General features: G+C 42.9%; 1 protein-coding gene across 1 annotated transcript in view; it reads left to right on the top strand.

Moving 5' to 3' along the window:
* The window catches only part of Fras1 (Fraser extracellular matrix complex subunit 1), a 353,235-nt gene that overhangs the window by 105,867 nt on the left and 223,235 nt on the right, over positions 1 to 24,133 (top strand). Inside the window, exons 4-12 of the mRNA XM_059274782.1 lie at positions 1,443 to 1,602; positions 4,161 to 4,294; positions 11,460 to 11,543; positions 13,320 to 13,421; positions 13,720 to 13,911; positions 18,240 to 18,329; positions 20,983 to 21,018; positions 22,410 to 22,557; positions 23,948 to 24,091. Of these exons, the coding sequence (XP_059130765.1) occupies positions 1,443 to 1,602; positions 4,161 to 4,294; positions 11,460 to 11,543; positions 13,320 to 13,421; positions 13,720 to 13,911; positions 18,240 to 18,329; positions 20,983 to 21,018; positions 22,410 to 22,557; positions 23,948 to 24,091 (1,090 nt within the window). The remainder of the gene's footprint in view (positions 1 to 1,442; positions 1,603 to 4,160; positions 4,295 to 11,459; positions 11,544 to 13,319; positions 13,422 to 13,719; positions 13,912 to 18,239; positions 18,330 to 20,982; positions 21,019 to 22,409; positions 22,558 to 23,947; positions 24,092 to 24,133) is intronic.

Raw genomic sequence — 24,133 nt, forward strand, 5'->3', positions numbered from 1 at the left:
TCTTGGGAAGCGCACCATTGGTCCATCCCGCAATGGAGACCGGACGCTGGGGCAGCTGTTTTCCCAATCAGGCAGCACACACATCGGTGTTGACATGCTGGCTCATTTGGCATCACATCTGAGAATGAATAATTTAGATACTTTGGGTACCGGCTAAATTCTATAACTGCTCAAAACCTGGAGAGTGCGATAGCCGAGCATAAAGTAGCTTAGAAACATTCTGTATATGCAGATGGATACCCTCACTGGGATAAATCTCTTGCTCTATAGTTTGTGGGGAAATTCCATAGAATAGGGGCCTCCTTTTGGCCCCTCTACATACTTCCTAGGAACGTGAGATCAGTGTGTGTGTGTGTGCGTGTGTGTGTGTGTGTGTGTGTGTGTGTGTGTGTGTGTGTTTGTGCCATTATGTAGACAAAGAGAAGAGAGAGAATATAAGTGTGAATATGAATGAGATTACGTGGACTAATCAGGATTGAAAGCCAAAGAAGGAAGCAGATTAGAGTGAGATTTATTGACAGTGATAGAATTTGGGGGCCAGGAGTGTAGCTCAGTAGTAGTTGAGTGTGTGCCTAGCATTTGAAAGATCAGTTCAGTCTCCAGCATCTCCCAAATTAAAGAATATCTTGATAGATTAGGTGTTGTGGCACACACCCATGTCCCTTGCTTCTTGGGAGGCTGAGGCAAGATTACTTACCCCAAGGAGTTTAGGCCAACATAAACAGCATTGCGAGCATTTGTCTCAAAATAGATGATAGAGCTACCATGAAAACCCCCCAAAATACGTTTGTATACATTTTACTTTGGGATTCATAATGTCTTCAAATGATGGATGTAATGGTATTAACTGTCAACTCGACAATCTAGAATTAGCTAAGAGGCAGGTATCTGGGCATGTTTGTAGATTATCACCTTGATTGCACTAATGGAGGTGGGAAGACTCACCTGTTGTGAGTGACACCATTCCCTGGATGGGATTCTGGACTACGTAGGTGGAGAACGGCCGAGCAGAGGCCTGCATTCATCTCTGTGCTCCCCAGTGATGCACTTGATGTAACTGAGTGCTTCAAACTCCTGCCATTGTACTTCCTCGCTGCGAATCTGAACCTTGACCTGAACCAGAATAAACCCTCGCTTCCTCAAGTTGCTTTGGTCAGATTATTTTATCGCAGCAACAAGACAAGGAACTAAGACAACGAATGGGATTGGAATCGTCTTTTTTTTTTTTTTTCATCTTTCTGAAATTTTCAAATACAAACATCTTGGAGGGAAGAGAAAGAAAAGTCATCTTTAAATTAGTCTCCAGTAGAGAACCCTGCAACATCTAGTCAACCTTGCCAGTTCAGTCCTTTCCCGTCTTTCCCGTGCTGTTCAAGGTTTATGTCTGTCTGGTTGGCAGAAGTCTGGGGTCTGCAGCTAACCTTTTTCCACTTGACTTACAGCACGGCACAGAATGGGCCTCGGGCTCATGCACCGTGTGTTCTTGCACTCACGGAGAGGTGAGATGCTCACGCCAACCGTGCTCCCCGTTACCCTGTGGACCGAAGGAGCTGGAATTCCTTGCTGAAGGAGGCTGCTGCCCCATCTGTGTGGGAGCAGGGAGTGAGTATGAGCTGGTGGGCAGGGACTCTCCCTGCCTTCGAGGTTACAGAGGACACCTCCACTCTTGTCTTTCTTGTTCAGTGTGGCTCAAAGATTCTGAACTCCCTTCCTGTTTGAACCAAGGTGGTGTGGCCTGGAACTTGTTAGTAAGCGATGCCCCCAGAGTGGGTTTGGTCCAGATATTTAGGCTGCATTCCAAATGTGGAATTCTGCTGGTCTCTTATTTATGTATTTTACCTTGGCCAGCTGCATCCCTCCATACTTTCTTCCTCTGAGAGAGAAAGGAGCAGGGAAACAGTCCTTTGATTGGACTTTAGGAGGCCCAGGTCACTCCTTCTCCCTTGATAGACAGAAGGACCAGACCTCTTCTCCATGTAGTATTGCTGCTGCTGATTCTGTCAGCTGGTCTGTGATGTACTATCTTTCTCTAAGACGAGCACAAAGTGTGTGTGTTGGGGAGGGGGGCTCCCTTCATTTGTGTTTCCTACAACCTCCCGGACAGATTACTCCTTCTATAAACTAAGGCACCCTGCTTTCTCTCAGCAAGCCAGGGACATGCTTGCAGACCTGTCCATTGAACCGAGGCTTCCTCCATGTATCCTTCTCATTACATTTTAGAGATGCATGCCCTGTTGCACTTTCATAGCTGTTTGTGTGGACTTTATTATAAGTAGGTGTCATCATCAGTCCATCATGCTCTCTGCTGACATGTAATGATTAGAAAGCTTCTTCTGTTCAGTATAGGTTGAAAGTCATGCTTGATTCTTGTCCTTTCCCTTTCAAAAAAAAAAAAAAATCCCCCTGGTTTCTTTCCAGTCCCTAGTTAGTCTACCTCAGAAGACCTTTGTTATAGAGAACCATACTTGAGATTTAAAAGTATGCCCAGGAAATCATGGCAGGAGAATGTTTGCCTTGTGCATTTCAGAACTCACCCACCAGCTGATATGAGCGGTGTCAGCGGCTTTGAATAAAATAACCCTGAATGTGAAAATACATGAGCAGCCGAGTGGGGGTAGCTTCGGTTTCTGGGGTTCACTCTTACACCTTAGGAGCATTTCTCATTGGTTCTCTGTGAGAAAGACATATTAAAGGCATTTTGCCTCAAGAGACCGGAGCATCATCTAGGAGCAGCTACCTAATGGGTGAAAATGCAACATTTCCTGTTCAGAGAGGAAAGGAGGTTCTTACTTTGCCTCTGCAGTCTCTCTCTATGTGAAAAATCCGTGTTTTCTGTCTGCTCCCGTGGGTCTGTGAATACTCCAAGGGTGAGAAGAGACTTGATGCTCCTCCACTCCCAGGCACCCTGGACCTCCCCTGGCACATGGTGCATAGAAAATATGAACAAAGACACCCCCTTGGAACCAAGTTTCCTGACTAGGTGGAAGGGCTGGTGTAGTTGGAATTTTCTTTGGGCCGCTAACCAGCCTCCAAATAAAGACAAGGAGAATTATTATTAGTTATGAATGTTCGCTTTAGCTTAGGCTTATCCCACTAGCTCTTTTAACTTAATTTAACCTGTTTTTGTTCATCTACATTTTGCCCTGGGGCTTTTGACTTTTCTTTCATTCTGTCTGTTCTGCTTTCCTGCTTCCTCTGTGTCTGGCTTCCTGGCCCCTGGCATCTCCCTGGCATCTTTTTTCTTTCTTGCCCGAGCCTAAATTCCTCCTCCTACTTACTCTCCCTGCCAGGAAGTCCGCCTATACCTCCTCTCTCAGTGTTAACCCTTCAGCTTTTTATTAGACCAATCAGGTGCCTTAGGCAGGCAAGGTAAAACAGGAACACATTTTTACATAGTTAAACAAATATTCCACAACAGACTGGGAAGCAGGCAGCTGAGAGCTGGGAAGCAAGCAGGAGATGAGACCATGCATGAACTGAGGCTCCATACCCCACTGGATTTCACTAACTGTATAGATTCAGAGATGGCAAAAAAAAAATTGCTATTACAGAGCATGAAACGCAAGAATGTCCCCACTCCTTACCACCCTGTTGCAGGACATTTGATCACACTGTGAATCCCGAGATTATATTATTTACTGGAAAAACATATTTCTAGTTGTGGTGTGGGACAGTCCTCCCCCACACACCTTTAATCCAAGAGCTTTCTGCTTGAATATTGTAAACAGGATTTAATAAAGTCAGCCATAGGTCAAGAGAGAGCAAGCAACCAGTTGACCAGAAGTGAGCATAGGATTACTAAGAAAAAACCATAGAGAGTAAGAGGGAGTCAGGAGGATGGATAGAGAGGTGCACAGGAAGTAGAAGGGAGGGACATTGAGTTGGGGAGTTTGGTTTGAGACAGTGTAGGAGAAGGAGGTTTCTGGGACATCAGCAGAGGAGGAAGGCCAACTGGGTGCTTTCTTCCTCTCAGAGCTAGCAGGCTTTCACCCCAGCATCTGTCTCCAGGGTCTTTATTGATAAAATAAAATGACTGGTATTTTGTCATAAACACCACTACCATACAGCGCCCATAGCCCTGGGCCCAGTCCACACATGCAGTCAGCTCTGAGACCAGCATCCGAAATCCTCACCCTAACCCTACGCCTTTGTCCTTCCAGAGCCCTGTTCCTATGATGGACACGTGTATCAGGATGGAGAAGACTGGCGACTGGGCCACTGTGCCAAGTGTGTGTGCAGAAATGGGCTCACCCAGTGCTTCACGGCTCAGTGTCAACCTCTGTTTTGTAACCAGGTAAGGAGGGACTCTCAGAATGGACCTTTCCCAGGGAGCTAACTGCAGAAGAGTTAGAAGGGTTTTTTTTGTTTTTTGGTTTTTTTTTTTTTTAAGATGCTGTTAGGCACCCACCCAAGGAAGCAGTAGAACCCAGAGATCAGGGCTGTTTCATTTTCCTTACGCTTTTGAAGAAACCTCAAGGATGATTTTTTTTTTTTTTTTGCCCTTTTAGAATCTACGGCTAGGTCTAATTACCAGCCATTTAGGCAAATTGTTACATAATGAAATTGAGCCTTAGGGCTACACATAAGGAAGCCTCCAGCTTGAAATGCAGATGTTCCAAAAAAAAGTCAGGCTGAACATCTGGAAAGCTCGATAAAAAGATGGGGTTTCTTACTTTTCTCCCATGTATAGGTGTAGTTTACTTTTTAAAGACATAGATGTGTCTTTGAACATGATTATCCAGATGTACACAATTTAATTCTTATAGGATAATGATTCAAGTTCCCCAAGTGTTTTCCCAGGGGGTGTTCAAGATAGTGGGACCATCTTCATTTAAAGCTGATCCAATTTTCCAAACATTGGGCTATTCACACAAATCTAGAGGAGAGAATCCATTGTAAATATGTGCGGTATAGGCAGTATTTTGTAGTTTTCTCTTCTTCCTGACGCTCCTGAGGATGCACCGTGAAAGTTGACAGATAACTGAGAAGAGTTTTGCCTCCAGTGGAAAAACAGTTCATTTTTTGATCCAAGAAAAAGCTGGAAACTGAGATTTAGTTGCTACAGAATAGCACTTGGTGTCCAATAAAACAAAATCAATAACGTGGCATATTGTGACAATTGGGCAATATTTTTAAAGACAGACGGAAGGCAATTAGACTAAAATGAAATGCTAAATGCCAAATCAAGGGAAATGTGTCTAATTGAAAGACTGGATTCTGTTATCCACACGATGTCAGCTTCTATGCTCCTGCCTCAGCTTTCACCTCATCAAGTCTTGTCCTACCTTCAGATCTCAAGTGAGTGCCTGGGTAGAACTGCATGGGACCTTGCTTCACTGCTCACATGTGGGGCAGGGCTGTCACGTTGGTGAGGGCGTGTTAACATGTGTAGGAGTTTATTCTTCCTGTATAGTGAGGGCAGTTTGGCGGTTTGCTACCCTTTCAATAAAGGAGAGGGGGAGAAATGGAGGCCCGTTGAGAATCTTCTGCTTTAAATTGTAAAATAACCACACACTGCGTACAAGAGCCAGACACTGGAATAATTGAAGGTACTCTTTCTCGTGTTGAAAGGAGAAGTATATACTCTTTCTTCATTCATAGTATTCACTATTCACTCATTGTTTACACCAATGTATATAATCAATACGAAACGGACTAATTGATATATAAGTGATTTCATTCAATTGTATTCTTGCCATTTTTGCCATCTATCTATCTATCTATCTATCTATCTATCTATCTATCTATCTATCATTTATCATCTATCTATCTGTCTGTCTATCTATCATTTATCATCTATCTATCATCTATCTATCTATCATTTATCATCTATCTATCTATCATTTATCATCTATCTATCTATCTATCATCTATCATCTATATCTACCTATCATCTATCTATCTATCTATCTATCTATCTATCTATCTATCATCTATCATCTATATCTATCATGTATCTATCTATCTATCTATCTATCTATCTATCTATCTATCTATCTATCTACTTATCTATCTAGATATCTCATAGATCACTTAGAACCACTTACTGATTTACACTCTCTGTGAAATATTAACTACTGCAATGACATAGAGGAGGAGTCCCATGGAATTAGTGCTGTTGATGGAACACCTAATCCCCCCAGTGCCCTCACAGCTGCCAACACCACCACCAACGACCACAACACCACCACTTTTCAGGTGTTCAGTGTGTGCCGGTTCTTTACTTCAAGGGCTTTGTAATTCTTACAACAGCCCCATGAAGTAGGAACAATTACCACCCTCTGCACTTCGTATCCAAGGAAACAGAGGCCTGGGGAGGACAAGTAACTTACCCTGGGTACGACAGCCAGCACTTGTCTCAAGCACTTCTGTAGCGCTGCCTCAAAAGATCACTCCCGACACATATTTCGTATAATGATCCCAGTAGCAAAAGCTGCTAACATAATCAAGTGTGGTAGGGGGTGTCTTAAATGCATTTGTTCATTAAATGTAAGAAAAAAAAGTGCAAGTTTGTCACCAGAAACACATTTTCCAAAGCTGAGCTCTGGAACATTCTAACCCGTTTTAAGGATTTCCATGACTTACGAGGTTCACTTGTTCATTTGTTTGCTTTTGTTTTAATTGTAACAGGAGCTTTTTCACTAATTAAGGAAAGCTTGGGAAGAGCAGAAAGCAGAACAAAAATAATCCCTGATGCTGGATTTCTTTCTTTGGCAACTTACCCCAGTCCTGATAGACAGTCGAGATTCTTGGTGATTATCCATAGCAAAAGGAGAAGTTGCTGTTCTTTGTGATCAAATTAGGAGGTATTCCCTTGATGAAATAATGAATTCAAACGGAATTACTGCTCTCACCTTCTGTCCAGATACCCTGTCAACTGAACCATGACCCTGTTACCTTTATCATCACTCACTAAAATGATCTTTGCAGTCTGATGAGACTTGTTCCTGCTGATAGTTAGTTAGTTAAGGTGCTGCAGAGGATCTGTCTATGCCAGGGCCTCAAGGATCTGAGGCAAGTGCTCCATCACTGAGCCACATCCTCAGCCTGCTAGCAGGGATGTTTTTGAATACCACAGATTTCTCACACTATTGATTAATCTAAGCCATTTGAACTTTATCTTCGGACATTTTTTTCAAGAGAGATTATTTGTATGTTCTCTGAGTTTCACATACTTGAGAATTATTTTCTTGCTTACGATATACATAAAAGTCAATTTGGCGTCTGAACTTAGAGGCCTGCAGACCCATTTCCACTGAATTTTGGGTCCCAGCATCACCAAGAAGCTGATGGCCTGTCTTTTGTCTTGCTTTGGCTTTTGTTACAAAGCAAACAACCGTTTCCCTATGCCCAGCCTTTATTCAAAGTGCCAGTAACCACCTTCTGGTCTCATGTTTGGAACTCAGTATGAGAAGAGTTTTGGGGAGGCATCCCTTACTTCAGTACCCTTCTCCCCTTCCCCAAGGACCAAGACATTTTTTTTTTTTTACCTTGGAAGGTACCTCACTTCTATTCTGTAATTTACAGCTGGTATTGCCATGATGTATTCTTGTAGGATGTTTTTAAACCCTTATAATTCAAAAATTCAAACATCTTCCAGGACATTTCTAGGTGAAATACTGTTTGGAAAAACCCATTCCCCATGTATGAGAGCTGTCTGCCAAAGTTACAAGGCACTGGGCAACTGAAAATAGGGAGACAGATTCATGATCATACAAAGGGGAGTTCACTGAGGACTGATAGACAGAATGCATCTTGGATGTTAGCAAGATGGGTGGATTCCTACATGCTGAGGCTGGAGGAAGTCATTCACTTGTGAACCTAAATGTATGTGGGCCATACCAGAATGTGTGTAGCCTTTCTGACAACCTAGCAGTGTATCAAACATCAGTGGTCAGCACACATGCTTGGCAGTTTGGAGATGCTCTCTGATGGGGTTTGAGATGCATGCCAGGTTCACCTGGTGAACAGGCTGGTGGGAATAATCAACAGGGCTATGGCAACTGTCAGTCTGAAACATTCCATGTAGCTTTTCTTATATCTTGCCTTCTGTATAGAGCCCATTTCTTACTGTGTTTCAGTGTCTTGAATTTTTTTCCAGTTTGGTTTTAGGGAAGCACTTCCGTTCCAATTTTTATTTCTCTGGAAATATCTGTGACTCTTATGTTGCTCCACTCCTTATCAGTCATTTTTTCATTTGTCACTTAGTCTCTTTCTTTGGCTTGGAGGAGAGCTGCTTACATTTAAAGTCACTGTTTCCAGAACTGAAGATGCAGAGATGGGAGAAGAACATAAGCAAAGGCCTCGTTTGTTGTCTCGTTTACTCCTTGGAGATTACACTGTCTGTCTTCTTACACAGGGCCCCACCATCCGCTCTTCATCAGACCTACCGTAAGAGGCTGGCCTAGTTCAGTCATAGAGGTCATTCTTAGTATACACAAAGCCCTAGGCTCAATTCCCAGCACAAGAAAAAATAAATGGAAGAAAAGACACAAAGAGGAAAGAGAAATGATGGAAGTTTGTTTCTTTGGGTCTTTACCTCTTTATGATAATTGCTTCCTGAGTCAATTAACACTTAATACATTTTCATGGTTCTCCCTTGATCGTCTTAGAGAGTGCTCAGCTCTTAATAAACAGCTTTGGGGGCAAAGTGAATAGAAGATATTTCCTTTTCTTCTCATTCATTCTTTGGAGTTTTCTCTCCACATCCTTTCTTCGTTCTTGATCAAGAGAAATCTGTCCTTATTCCCTGCCTGAACGGCACACTGATAGTGGCCTTTCTTCCACCCTGTCCCGTGGATGTGTGGCCAGGTGCTCAGGGCTGGGGTCTGCTTCCACCTGCTCTAGCTGTGCCACGTTGAGATAAGATCTTCCCATCTCCTCTGCCTGGTCCACTCACCTCTGAACACAAGAAACAAACCATCACCTCCGGTGTGCACTGCCGTCCCAAGGACCCACACAGGATCTTAATCACTTTCTGTGATCCCTTAACACCCCTCCCTATTTTGTCATGTCGTTGATATTATGGACTCTGTCTAGATGTGGAAAGAAAGCTATGAAAGGCTGGGAGTCCAGGGCTGGCCCTCTGCCTGCCTCACTTAGCAGCCTGTGAAGACGGATCCCTGATCCAAAGGCTGAGCTTGGGAGCGGGTGATGACTCTGATTTGTACTTCTCCTTACGCAGTGAGAGAAGGCCACACAGTGGCTTATAGTCAGTGAACTTCCTGGCAATGATGGGAAGATGACTGTCAGTTCTCCTCTGTTTGTGGTGGCATCTCTTTGATATCCTCCAATGGACTGTGATAGAAAGGTGTTTCGTCAAGTCTCTCAGACGTGATGCACTGTAGACTTCATTATCATAAGAGTCTTTATTTAAGGGCAACCATAATTCAATAGAGCCTTCCTGGTAACTCTGCCTTCCCATGTATAATCACATTCACCGTATTTTATAGTACTGAATCTTTGCAATTATGGGGGATATCATATTATCCAGGGCACACATCCTTCTGCAGAGGGCAAGATTGAGTAGTTTCAGCTTTGTGTGTAATACAGTTAAAATAACTACTCAGCTCTGCTATTGTAGCATAAAGATGATAGAAAATATATACGTATGTGGGTGTGTGGTAATAATCCAATAAACCTTCAATTATAAAAATAAGTGGTAAGATGGACATGATTCACAGTCCGTAGTTTACTTGTCCAAGTTAGACCATGTATTTGAAAAGAGTATTTGAAAGCCAGAAAAGTATACATGGTAAGATCTTTGTATGGTTATGTTTATCACTTGTTGGTTAAGAAAGACGGACAGAGGGGCTGGGGAGATGGCTCAGTGGTTAGAGCAATTGCTGCTTTTGCAGAGGACTTGAGTTTGGTTCTTAGTACCTGTGTTGCTCCTGTTCCAGAGGATGCTTAGCTCAATTCTGGCCTCTGTGTATAACCACACACACATGTGATATACACATGAACAATAAATATTTTAAAAAGACTTAACACTGAGTCTGCCTGTTCAGGACAGAGAATGAGTAAGGCTTAGGTCATCTCTTTACTGCAGTGAAGTTACTGAATTGTGTGACTGAATATATGCCACTACTTTACTTAACCAAAATTCCCTTGAAGAACTCTGAAGTCAAGACATGCTCAGTTTTCTCATTGCCTATCTGGTTTTCACACATTCTGTTGGACGTCAATGGTCATGATACTTTACATATACATTATAGAATAATACGATATCTCCACAAAGAAAACAGCTGCTGTTATAATTCCAGTGGTTTAAGCATTTGCAACCAACCAATCAGGCAGTGATGCAGAAACTTGAATGGCAATGTGTGACCATGCTAAATGATTATGGAGGTGTATTACTGGAACTTTCAATGAGAAATTGGCATCGTAGGGCCCCTGTCCCTTCTGTCCCAGGTATGCTGTCCTTCTTGTTTTTCCAGAAGGCGTATCAAAGTCACTATGGTAGTAAAGTCTTTTCTTCAAATAAGACAAAGTGGAGGGACTGATCTGGAAGGTTCTGTCTTTTGTGTAGTCTCTATCACTTCTTAGTCATGACAACTTAGTTTGTTCTCATCCCTTTTCCCTTTTAATCGATCCTCCCTCCTGATACTGAAGAAGGCTGTGGGGGTAGTGGGAAGCTGACTCTGTGTCAGTTAAGAGGATGCTGTTGCTGTGACAACAGGGATAAGCACCTGACTTTTCTGGGACAGTGGTTGTTGTAGTAGTAGAGGTGGCGATGGAGAGAAAGGGCCATTGGGGACATTTCTTCAGGCGTAGATCTCTGTCACGTTTCTCTACACTGTCTATTCTTAGATTTTTAAAGGATGATTGACTCTTGCTGTGTTAAGGTCATCCCCAACACATCTATATAAACATAAGGATTCTCCACTAACGCACCTATATAAAAATATGGATTAATAACAAGATGCAGAAGAATAGTGAAACATCTCATCAAGGGATGGGATACCTTTGCCTTCAAGTTTAGATGTGAGTCAGGAGAAGTACGTATATTCTTAAGTGTTAATATAGTTGGGGCTCTGAAGTGTTATTTCAACCATTTATGAGCGTTCAGCCATATCTCCTTCCCAAGTTACACAAGTTGTCTATTAGTGATGTTCTCACTTAAGGCAAGAATAAGACGATCTACCTCATAGAGTCATGTCCAGGACTTAGGATATGCCTGTTGAAGACAAATATTGTTTTATTATTTTTATAGTTATTTGTGTTTTGGTGATTTTTAGTAAAAGATAGTACATGCACACACTTCCCAAGGTTCAGATTGACCTTGGAAAGACTGATGCTTTCCAGGGCCCTGGGTGACAAGTGACCGCTGAATGACGGGAACTGCTGTTACACATGCTGGCAGCACGTGGCTGTGATGGCTGTGAAGCAGATTGTCCTGCCGATGTGGATTTCACTAATACTTTCTTTGGATGGATTGTCCCTCTTTGGTTGTCAAGGATGAAATTGTCATTCGAGTCCCTGGAAAATGCTGTCCTCGGTGCTCAGCGCGATCCTGTTCTGCGACTGGCCACGTGTATGAGGTAACCTCTGTGTGCCCCACGTGGGTGTTTTGACATACGTTCTCACACTTCTGTCCCATGCCTTCCAACCACAGAGCCTCCCAACCCTCCTTTCTGACTTGTTGCCAGGATTAGTAACTCAGTACATAAATGGCTTTTATGAAAATAGTCTTTATGAAAAAATTAAGCTGAAAAGGATTATAAATATGAAAGAATGTGCTGGCAAGCAGAATCCAGTTCATGAACCTTGGGAAAACTTACTGTTCACATGCATGCTAAAGAGAAGACAGTTCATGCTGAGTTTCAAGGCTCTAGAGATGTTTGTCTCTTTGGTTGGATTTTATGCACTGATATCCAGTGACACCTCTGCCCCATATTACACTAGGATGGCAGAATGGACAGCTCAGTTCATTTGGAGATTGAAGGTGCAGGATACTTCAAGCTGAGTGCTACTATTTAAACAGTCTAGACAACCAGGCCTAATCTAGAGTAGGTATAAAATAAAGACACCTTCAGCAAATGGAGGGAATGAATAAATGTCCTGTCTTAGGAGTGCTCAGGTGCACCAAAAGTCAGATTGTTCTGAAGCAGAAAACATATGCAAAATAAAGGCAGCTTATTTTTTTCTTTGTTTACCACTCTAAGGAAAACTAAATTGAAATTGGGATTGTGGCAGTCAGGGGAATCTGGAATGAGAGTCTCACTAATTCTAGATGGTTCTCTTGAAATCTGAATGAAATAACTAGTTGGGAAAGGACTTTCAAATCTTGATTTGTTTTAGTGTGTGTGTGTGTGTGTGTGTGTGTGTGTGTGTGTGTCTGTCTGTCTGTCTGTCTATGTATCCGTGTGTGTCCTTGTGTGTGCACCATGTGCATATTTGGAATTTTGAAGTCTGGAAGAAGGCACTGGATCCCTGGAACTAGAGTTATAGGTGGTTGTTACCTACCATGTGGGCTCTGGGAACCAAACTCAGGTCCTCTACAAGAGCAGCCAGTGCTTTGAGGCACCAAGCCTTCTCTCCAGAAGTGGGAAGCACTTTGCTGTGTGTGCACTGTGTGGCACAGTGGTATCATTTTGGTATCTTCATTGGACAGGTTTGTGCGAGGTTGCTTTTCCTTTGAGAGAGGAGCTTTGAAACTCTTTGAATGTGTTTGGCTGCAAGTCTCAGAAAAGCTCCAATAAAAGTAACTAAAATGGTAATATTGTAGCGACAAGATGTCCGAATAGGGAGGGATCTGCAGGGTTGATAAATTCAGGGCTCAGTGTTGACCCCCTGTGGGTGTTTGCCTTAATCATGTCTCACTGTTGTCTCCTGGGTGACCTTTTATTGCCAGGAAGCCCATGCTCACACATGTATTGTTACCACTTGGTGAAAGAAAGACATGGATGGAGAGTAATTTCTTTGACCTCCAGTATCTGAGCAAACGTAGGACAACTCCTAAACCCTAGCTGCAAGGGAAGCTGAGAAAATAAGCATATATCAGAGTCTCCTGTCAAGGAAGACCTGAAGAATAAGGAATAGCCAATAGGGTCTTCTAACTCACCTCAGTGTTCCTAAGTCCTCTAAGTGTTCGATACAGTGTCCCTCAACAGATTACATCCATGTAATCCAAATGCAAACTTGTTTGGATATTCATTGGCCTTTCTCTTAGAGACCACTTCTACTTACATAATTTCACTTCTCAGGAATATGTTCTGTGTGGCTGCATTAAAAAATGGAATAGAAAAGTATGTTGAACTTCTGTTTGACGTGTGTGACATTTGATGTGTCTTCCTCCTTTTTCCTTTCTCTCTCAGCACGGTGAACAGTGGAAAGAAGACGCCTGTACCCTGTGTATGTGTGACCAGGGAGAGGTCAGGTGTCACAAACAGGCCTGCCCTCCACTGAAATGCGAAAAGGTATTTGAAAGTGTGTGGCTCATTCTTCTAAGCTTGATTCTGGACCATTTTAGAAAGGCATTTCTTAGTCTACTGTGTTCTTTGATAGACTCAAAAGCTTTAGAGAATGTGGAATGCTATATGAAGACATAAAAGGCTGCCTCCAAGCAGGAGAGCTGAGGTGGAAAATGCCTCCTCCTGGGTCAGGAGGGGTTGTGTTACACAAGGCCAGTGTTCTGTGTCTTTCTCCCACTTGTTGGCTGGGATGTTTCCGTTGTCTTCTAGCGACTGCCCTTCCCTCACTAGTCTCTTTCTTCAGGGTCAAAGCAGAGCCCGGCATCATGGGCAGTGTTGTGAGGAATGCCTGTCTCCGGCCAAAACCTGCTCATCCGGTGGGATCCTGCGGTACCAGGATGAAATGTGGAAGGGCTCGGCCTGTGAGTTCTGCATGTGTGACCAGGGCCAAGTGACCTGCCAGACGGGAGAGTGTGCCAAAGTGGCCTGTGCCCTGGTAAGAAGTGAAGGCATTTCCATTTGCACGGTGGCAGCTTCTTCCAGCAGATGGTGGGTGTTCCTTCCTTGCTGGCCACAGAGGGCATGCCAGGCTGATGGCTCACATTTCCTGGGGCCTCTTAGCACAGAGATGCTGGAATGTGAAGAAGTGAATGTCACCGACTCTTCAGACTAGCTTGGAACGGTCCCTGGAGCTTTTAGCTATCAGTGCATCTGGTCAGAGTAGAAGAACCAAGCCAGAGGCATAAAAGGAAGGGCATGATGTGGGACATTAGCCTATCAGGTGGTGCAGCTGGACCTCATCGCTAGTGGACTGCTGTGTTTGCTCTGGCCTTGAAGCAGTGGTCTGCAGGTGTGCCTGGAACCTGGCCCTTTGGATAAGCCCAGGGGCTGCATTTAGTAGAAGACACCCATGAGCCCTCCTGCGGACTGGACTGGGAAAGAAATTAATTTTTTTTTTTTTAAAGAGCAAGGGGGACCTCATAAACAATTAACTCCACTGACCTCTGTTGACTTCCGCTATCTGCAGAATTTCTAGCTCCTTCCCACATAACAGCCTCCGTCTGGACTTCAGATGTATGTTTTAGGGAAATTACTCCCCCCCCCCCTTTTGAACTCAATTTTGACCCGTGACTTAAAAAAGAAAAAATGCTTTTAAAGTTGTCTCCTCCTCAGGCCGCTCCCATCCGCCCCTCCAGTTTCCCTCAGGGTTGTGAACTTGAGGATACAGGGTCTTTACAGAGATCTGAAGCACAGGGGTCAGTGAAGGCATTTTTCTTCTGGTTCATCTCCCCCACTTCTCAGCTCCTCCCTAAAGAGGAGCGAGCTTCTGAACAAGGCTTTCATTTATAGCTTGTTTTTCATTTTGCCTCCTGAATCTAGGTCTTGGTTTAGCTGAAGCATACTTAGGCAGAGAGGGTCTTGCCTTCTTGTAGATTTATTCACCCCCACACACCTCTTCATTTCTTTTTCCTGACGTGAGGGGAGTCAGAATGGTTGGAAAGAGATGAGGAGAAACTCAATGAGAGCCCTGTCCTTCCTCTTGACATCTGGGCGGGGTTTCTTCCTTCTGCATCTGAAGACGCTGGGTTATTCTCCAAGGTTTAATTCTTTGAATATTCCAAGGTTTATGAAAAATGGGGAGGGGTGATCTTGGTAGGCTGCATTTCTCAACTACCCACTGTCAGTTTCCGTCACAGAAAGTAGCATAACTCACTTCCCCTCCGGTAGCAGCCATGTGTCCGCTGGCCCACTTGGTGTAGGGTAACACCCAACTGTGGTGGTGTAAGCTAGGCTCTCTGTGGGCCTTTGAGGAGAATGAGGAGCAGCTGTTGGAGTTGAGAGTGCCTCGTTCCCCCAGCCATCCTCTGATGACCTGTTAGCCCACCTTTGCCTGTGTGGGTTGGGGTTCTGAAGCCTGCAGCCCATTTCCCGGTCTTCAATCTCTTCCAGAGTATCTCCACATACCCCCAGTTTTGTGTAAGTTAGTAGATTCTAAGCTGGAAACATTGCCAGTAGTGACATCTTAGCCAAAATAGAATCTTAGGAAGAAAGAAAAAATAACTCTCCAGCCTTTTTTAGACACCATAATTCTGAAATTGGCTTTGGTTAATGGTCTCCTTACGGCCTGGTTATCCTAATGGCTTCTTAATTTCTGCTTTGCTTGTTTCACTGGTGATAAAAAGATGAAAAAAGGCATACCATGACCTTGAGAGTTCCCGGGATTTGTGGGAAGCCAGACACATAAACAGAAATGATTCTACACGGAGGTCTGCAGGAGCACCAAGGATTATGGAAATATGAATTAAATGCCTTCTGAGCTCCTGAGGGAGACGACTGTGAGGGAACTGGGAAGCGTATTGCTGGTCTGTCAGTCAATTCCACCCTGCTTTCTGCTCCCCTCTTAAAAATGTCAAGGTCATTTGACTTCTCATCTTGGAGACCAAGGGTACATTAGGTGTTAGTGTCGCCCATTTACAGGAAGCTGCCGAAACGTCCATTTCTACAGGTGACAAAACCATACAGGCTCCCTACTGTCATTTATCACAGAATCAGTTAGCAGCCATGTTCTGAATGGCCTTGAAATCAATGTGCAGGTTCCTTTGTTGAAAAGGAGAAAATGGCATGATCTTTGTCTTTGATGTATTCAGTACGATCCCTAGACAATGAAGCATAAATTGATCAGTGGTAGAATAGCACAATATGATTGATTTCATATTTCCAGATGTTATCATGTCTTTGAACATATATTCAGATGAAGATATCACATTATTTCTGTCTTCTTAAAAGGACCTACTGTCTACATCTGAGATGTACTGTGCTGGGAGGAAGGGAGCTTGTAACTCATGTACTGAAGAGGGAGGGCCTGCATGACTGGGAAGACTTGCCTTTGCTCCCATTGGAGGAAACCCATCTCCATAAAGGCCATCCACTTCTAATGGGCACTAAGTTGACTGCCAGAGTTGTTGTTCCTGTGGGTGTAGGTATTCAGTGGAGAAGGTGTGGCAGATTTGAGACTGAGAACCCACTTGAAAATGAAATGAATGAGTTTGTTTCGTAATTCAGTTCTGTTCAAAGCCGGAGTCAAATGCTCGTTGCCAGGTTCCTCACAGCAATAATCTGAAGTGTTTGGGGACAGCCGGCCTTCTATAAATAGTAAATCTGTTTAGACCTTCCTACGTCACCCAAACTGAATCCTGTTCCTCACGAACAGGGCTCTTTGATATTTACTGCTCTGTGTGAAGGCTCTGAAAGGCCACTGTCTTCTCACTATGGGCTATGGGAGCTCTCAAGCTGTCCTGCTTTTTCTTCTTAATCGAAGTACATACTCCATCTTGTTTCAAACTATTGTTTTAAGCCACTCAGATTACACAAGTATAAATGCTTTTATATGCTTTGAAAGTAAATTTCAATCTGATTCTCAGTGATGCCATCACTGTGGCTGATTCTTTGTGTTTCTGCAAAACAATTTATATGTAAATAGGCCTGATCCTTACAGCACCCTCTGCTCTGTTGGCCTCTGACTAGTACGAATTTTGGTGGACAGCAATCCATACTGCTCCCTTCTTTTTCCAATAGCTTTTCGGAATTGTAGGATGTTATAGCCATTCATGCAATTTTGTATTTGTTTTAGAAATTTATGTCTACCTTCATTAAAAAGGAAACTTATATACCTTTGAGAAGATCTTGAAGGCTCTGGAAGAGAGCCTGAAAATCCATTCTTAATGCTACCACTCAAAGACAACTGATGATTTTTGCATTTTTCTTTAGTAGAGCATTTTAAACATAAACTATCATTGTTTAATATGAGTATTTAATTTTACAGTGCTGTTTTTATTTAATATGGTTTCTATACCTTGAAATATAATATAGAGCCCCCAAGTTGAATATTAAATATTTAAAGAAACGTTATCACTCAACAGAAGCTGAGTGAGTCTTTGGAAGGGAGACAGTGCTTTGAAGAACATTGCAGCCTGCCAGTGTTAGATGTTGCTGTTTACATAAACAAATTCGCAAACAGAATTTGTGATTTAGTAGCGTGTTCCCTGGGAATGTGGGGCTGCAGTGGAATTTCAACTTTCTAATCTGTACAACTGAGAATTATTTAGGTTTTGTTTTTAAAGCATCAAGCAGTCATTATTTTATAATAAAAATAAGTTGAAATTATTAAAGTGGGAAGACTGTAAGCAAACATCCATCTTGGAAATGTGACATTTCTCTCTTTCCTCCTATAATTAAAAAGAAAATTAGCTCTAAGTTGGTTAACACTAAGAGTTTCAGAATGATGAATAAAAATTACTCTTCTACTATTTAATTTATGCCTGAGACTGAATCTGTGCATAAAAGGATCCATCTGATTTGGTATTCAAATACTGGCTTGATTTGCATGCTATTGTTGACACTAAGGTTGCAAGTTCTAACGTATGGATCTAAGCTAGTGTGATCCTTTCCTGCCACTCCTCTTTACTGTACTATGACATTGCCTTGAGTACTCTTCTTACTCATTTAGTTCCTGGTCATGGGTAGGTCAGAAATTACGGAATGGGAGAACAGAGCACATGCCCATATCATCAGGACAAGGGAGAAATGCACTTGGAGAGTGCGCTGAGATTATGAGGAGACATCCCAAAGGAAGCCAGCTGGGGTGGGTGTAGGATGTGGGAGGGGAGAGGGTTGTGGTGGGGGGCACACCCAAGTAAGCAATGGGCTAAGCAAGGAATATGCGGAGCTTCTCATTCCAGTCAGGAACCCAGCTGCTTCTCAATTTCGCACTGCTACCTGGAGATGTTAATTTGATGTGTACCACTGCAACTCTTACTCCTACAGGGTGAAGAATTAGTTCACTTAGAAGGAAAATGCTGCCCAGAATGCATTTCAAGGAAGGGTTATTGTGTTTATGAACAGAAGGCAGAAATTGTGAGTATCAGGTTAATAACAAAAGGCTATTAAAATTAATAGATCAAAATTAACTTAATAAGGGGATCTTTATTACCTCCTGGTTTTTTCGATGCATTCATTTGTTCAGCAAACTGTTCAGTGTGCACCAAGAATGTGCTAGGCCTTGGGGATAGGAGGAATGAAAGCTACAGATGGAGTCAGTTCTCATGGTAGAAGGTGCTTTCTATTGTGTGAAAACAGACATGCAGACAGACAGACAGATAGACACACACACACACACACACACACACACACACACACACACACACACACACACGGCAAGGTGCTGATGAACACTGAAGTTACTGAGCTGTGGTGGAAAATGGGTTTCTTCTCCGTAAGATGAATGGGGAAGTCTTTCCTGCAGAGGAATAGCATCAGAGTGGGGTGGCGGTAAGGGAACGAGTCCCGTGGATATCTGGGGATGGACTAGGAGGAGAGACCACAAGGGCAGAGGCCCCGAGGCAGGTGCCTGTTCGGCATGTTTAGGAAAGGGCAAGAGTGGCTAAGGCTGGAAGAAAGGAAATGGAAGAGAGGAGTTAAGAGATGGGGCTAGTGGGAGTCTAGAAGCCAGGTCCTTCAAGGCAAATGGGAGGTACTGGGGAGCTTGGAGCCCTGCAGCCATGATCTAATTTAGAAAAGATCAGAGTACCAGTCTTGTTGGGAGATTTTTTTTTTTAGTTGTCCAGATCAGCAGTTCTCAACCTATGGGTCATAACCCCTTTCATTGGAATCACATGTCAGAAATCTTGGATATCAGATATTTACATTATGAGTCCTAGCAGTAGCAACATTACAGTTATGAAGTAGCAATGAAAATAATTTTATGGCTGGGGGTCAGCACAACATGAGGAACTGTATTAAATGGTCGCAGCATTAGGAAGGTTGAGAACCACTACTCTGGATGAAGGATCCCGGGGCCTTGGTTTAAAAAGGAAGCAGTAAATAATGGCCAGTCCCTAGATTCAGTCTGCAGATAGAAACGGCAGCATTTTGGTGAAAGCAAGATGGCTCGGTGGGGAAAAGTATTTGATGTGCACACCTGACAACCTGAGTTAGATGCCTGGACTGACTCCCAAAGTTGTCCACAGACCTGCACATGAACGCTGTGGTGTTCTCTCTCTCTCTCTCTCTCTCTCTCTCTCTCTCTCTCTCTCTCAGTAGTCCCCAAGTAATACATAAAAATAAAAGAAATCACACACACACACACACACACACACACACACACACACACACACCAATGCACATACCTTAAACCTTCCCCATGTAATACATAAAAATAAAAGAAATGACAGGATTTTGATGGATTGGTTGATGTGGGGTGAAACTCTGCTTGCTAAAGTTGTATTTCTTCCTGTGTCAAAGAAATAAATTACCTTGATCCCTTTAAATTTGTCTTACATTCACACATGGGTACACATGCATGTGGGGACGGGAAGTCAATCTTGGATGTATTCCTCAGATGACACACACCTTGGGCTTTGTTTATGAGACACAGCCTCTCACTGGTCTGGAGTTCACCAGATAGGCTAGGCTGCCTGGCCACTGAGCTCCGGGGATCTGCTTGTCTCTGTCTGCCAAGTGCTAGGGTTACAAGCATGAGCTACACTCAGCTTCTTCATGTGGGTGCTGGGTATCGAACTCACGGCCTCGTGCTTATGTGGGAAACACTTTACCATCTGAACTATCTCTCCAGCCCTGCCTTAGTTATAAAACCCATATTTTTCATGTGGATTTTGGGATGTTGACAGATTTATTGTGTTTTTAAACACATACCCATTGATCATAAATACAGTAGTTTCACTAACCAATCAGGATAGGCTTGTCAGAACTGGGACTAGTAAAGTGACAGGTCTCAATTACATCTGTCAACCTGCCAATGCTTCTGTATGTTCTAAGAGATAACAGTGTAAGGTCAACAAGGCAGGCTGTAAGTTCAAATCCCTCCTATGCCACATGCTGCGATCTTCAGCAAGGTCCCTCATCCTCCTTATATAGTGCAGATAAAAATGATACTTTCCTCCTGACCTATTCAGATGATATATGCAAAGCACTGAGAACAGCCGGCAGCATATCTTTGGTTGAAAACATTGGTAATTTTAGAATGTTGTCATCACTTGTCTCATGGGGATATTTTAGTCATCCTTATTATTTTAAGAATTTAGAAAATTAATGTCTCCTTATAAATACTTAATTTGTATTCTTTTCATAATATCAGTCCATCCACCTCATTTTTGGAAGTAATTTAAACCAAATGGAACTAAAGAAAACCAAGTGTTAGAAATAAGTACAGATCTCCATAGTAGTCCTGGTACCACAAAAATTCAAGAGTTTCACTTACAAGTTTGGAGTCCTTGATCTGGAATCCCTGTATATCGAGGGGAATTGAACCCATGCGCTCAAGCACAAAGCAAGAATAAGAACTCCAAAATATTTCCTCAGCATATTGTCTTCACTTCCGATTGGGATCTTTTCCAGCTTTTGGTGTAGACAGATTTTATTTCTATTCATACAAAGTGAATAAAGTTGCATGTGGCTTGGTGGAAATAGATAACTCCTAATGGAAAGATTAAACAGAGCATCCTAATGATGTTTCTAATGGTATCATAAATACATTTCTCTTTCTTTCTAGATGCCTTCAAATGGAAGTGAAATTAAGCATATTCCAGTAAGTATGGATTTTTAATTTGTGCATGGATCCTTACAGAATTGTTTTAAGCAATGATTTGCATGAATTTACCAGGGAGAACTTGGTGTCTTAGCATTTTTCATAGCTGCGTTTGATGGCACTGTGGTTGGAAACTAATGGTGTTACTGAAAAGAGGGACTTCTGTACACTAAGCTTGGCTCTTTTCTTTGGCTAATTTGTCTATAATTGATCATTACACTTCACCTCCACGTATCCTTTCCCTTCCTCCTGGTGGTTTTCTCCAGCCTAGACGGGTCAGACTGATCTCTGAGGGAACTCTGTGAAGGGTACCACGTTGAAGGAAGAGCTTCTTGGGATGGTGAAGGGATCGTTCCCCAAGCAACCGAGTCTCCCTTCTCTAGTTTGTTAGTTCTACAGTGCTATGTGTCTTTCCTTAAAGACAAAGTGCGTGTTGGTTTGTGCCAGCAAACTTTTCAACTTACGTGTCAGTGCTTAAGTGTCTAGGAACCCAAGCTGAGTGTCACCTCTTGACTGAGTGTCTTCTCATGACTGTTCTTCAGTTTCCTGACCTTTTCCCATTCGCTTTGAAAAACACTGTCAAGTTGACTGTTAGCGATATTTTACATTAGTTAGCTCCACAAGCATTTTATCAAGACTTTTATTTTAAAATCTACTCTCCTATTTTCTCATTTTTCTATTTTCTCTCCTTTGTGATCAATGCGGTGCAGCCTGTGAAGGGACCTTTGTCTCATTCCGATTTCCAGGGTCAGTGGATTGTCAAGGAAATTGCTTCTAGAACCAGTATAGATTCTCTGTCAAACTAGTCATGCATATTACCATAATTTGCTTGGCCAGAAGGAATATTTTAAGGAGAGAAATCTCCTGACTCATCTGTAACCCACAAAAATGGACCTGCAGACCTTTAATTTTGAGAGTACAATGACTTTCTTGTTCTGACTATAGTAACCATAAGGAAATACAGGGTTTGAACCAAGTTCCTCCCTCTTATTATAGAGATTGTGTTTAATGGCCCTGCTAACCACTAGGTACATGAAGTAATGGCAATGCCCCCTGGTGGGTTTTGTTTTGGCTTTGGGGCTAAAATGTGTTGAGAAACACATTTTAAATACTTCTTACATATTCTGGTTGCCCAAAGGTACCTCACAGTTTCTCTCTAGAGTGTGCTTAAAATCATTCCATTGATGCTGCACATTAAAAGAAACCAATTAAAAAACAAAGAGAGAGAGAGACTCTGTGTTTGTTAAATTCCTTGTTGTCTCACGGCAGAGCTGGGAAGGCGGGTGCTGATGGCATGTGTCTACTGGCCCTTGTGAGAGCTTGCTGTGTTACCCCAGGAGTTTGTCTATTGACTTTCTGCACCCCATCACTGTCTCCACTGTCTCCCACAGGACGGAGAGAAGTGGGAAGAAGGCCCTTGCAAAGTCTGTGAATGCCAGCAGGCTCAGGTCACTTGCTATGAACCATCTTGCCCGCCATGCCCAGTGGCCACCCTAGCCCTGGTGGTGAAGGGACAGTGCTGTCCGGACTGCACACCAAGTGAGTTAGTTCATGTCCCGTTTCTTCCTATGTAGATGTTTTTCCTGTCAAGAAAACTCAGAGTCTCGTTTTTCTTCCCATTGTTTTCAGTTGCTCAGTTTGGGGAGTTTGTCACTTTGTAATTTTTTGGATCAATTATTCTTACCATTAATCTTTACAGAATTTGTCTGATTGCAGCCATATAACTTTGGGTAAGTCATTGGCCCTCCCAGTGTCTTAGTTTTCTTAATTAGAAAATGTGCCTTATTTATCTTGAAAAAAAATTTTGTATTAGTCAAATGCTGCCATCCCTCAGGACTTGTCAAGGCCTTAGCTGCCTCCTACAGCTGAAAATATAAGAGTAACTCTACAAAATTGCCAGAGATGTTATTTCATTCTTATTTATTTTTTTAAAGGTGAACTGTAAAACAGATGGCTCCTTTTGCAGTTCTCAAATGAGGTTTTAAAGTTTCAAGACTCATTAATTTCTTCCAGAAGAAAATTTTATCTACTTGTCTTGCAGTTGTGCTTCCAAATCACCTGGGGTTGAATTAGTTCCGGTTAGTCGTTGTTGGCAGGCTCCGTGACGGCCCCAGCTCAACACTGATTCTCCTCCAGCATAGCCTTTCTCGGAGACAAGTGGCATTTCCGTCCATGTGTATTTCCTAATTAATTGTTTCCATCTGCAAGCTACGGTTTCCCACGCTGGCGTCTGCTCTCGCCAGCACCTTGTTTTGGCTAATCAGAGTTTCACTCAAGACTGTATCCAGGGAAAGGCAGCGGAACTTTATATTTAATTACGGTACCTTTGCCAGAGTGGCTCTCTGGGCTTTGCAAAACAAATATTTAGCATGCTATGTATGATAACACTAACAGAAATCAGGCCCTTGAAAACTTTAAAGCCCCAAAACAGCCCTTTGGTGATGGTTACCCCTGAGATGCATGGCAGTCCCGACTAGTGTGAATAAGAGACAAGATTTTGAAGAAAAAGAAGAAAACCGGCCGTATTCGCTAAAGATAGTAACCATTTTTTTAGGACTTACAGACTGTATGTCTGAAGTCTCTGCGTGCCAGGCTGCAGAAGAGCCCCTCTGATACCATGGATGACTGACTCTGCTCAAGTCCCGTAACTAGGAGATAGTCCTGCCTTTTTGTACAGCCAGGGCAGCAGGCAGAATGTCATGGAGCCTGTTCCTCTAACACATTTGGAGACTCAGGATGATGATGGTGGTGTTTCAGACAGGGTGGGTCATGGAATCTCGCATCAGTGTGGATTGTTGCTCCGTGGGGTCATTTTGCACCTGGGTTCTGGTGTTCTGTGTCCTTCTTATTCAGTATAATGCATGTGTCCTGTGGACTCTTCAGGAGACTGTGGCCTGTACTGAGTTTTCTTCTTTGTTCTTGGTTTTAGTTCATTGCCATCCAGACTGCTTGACCTGCTCTCACTCTCCAGACCACTGTGACCTCTGCCGGGATCCCACAAAGCTGCTGCAGAATGGACGATGTGTGCATAGCTGTGGGCTGGGCTTTTACCAAGCAGGCAGTCTCTGTTTAGGTATGATAACCCAGAGGTAGGGTTGTATAGGGCTAAAGAGAC

The sequence above is a fragment of the Peromyscus eremicus genome, chromosome 10 (genome assembly GCF_949786415.1).
Source record: "Peromyscus eremicus chromosome 10, PerEre_H2_v1, whole genome shotgun sequence".
NCBI lineage: Eukaryota > Metazoa > Chordata > Mammalia > Rodentia > Cricetidae > Peromyscus > Peromyscus eremicus.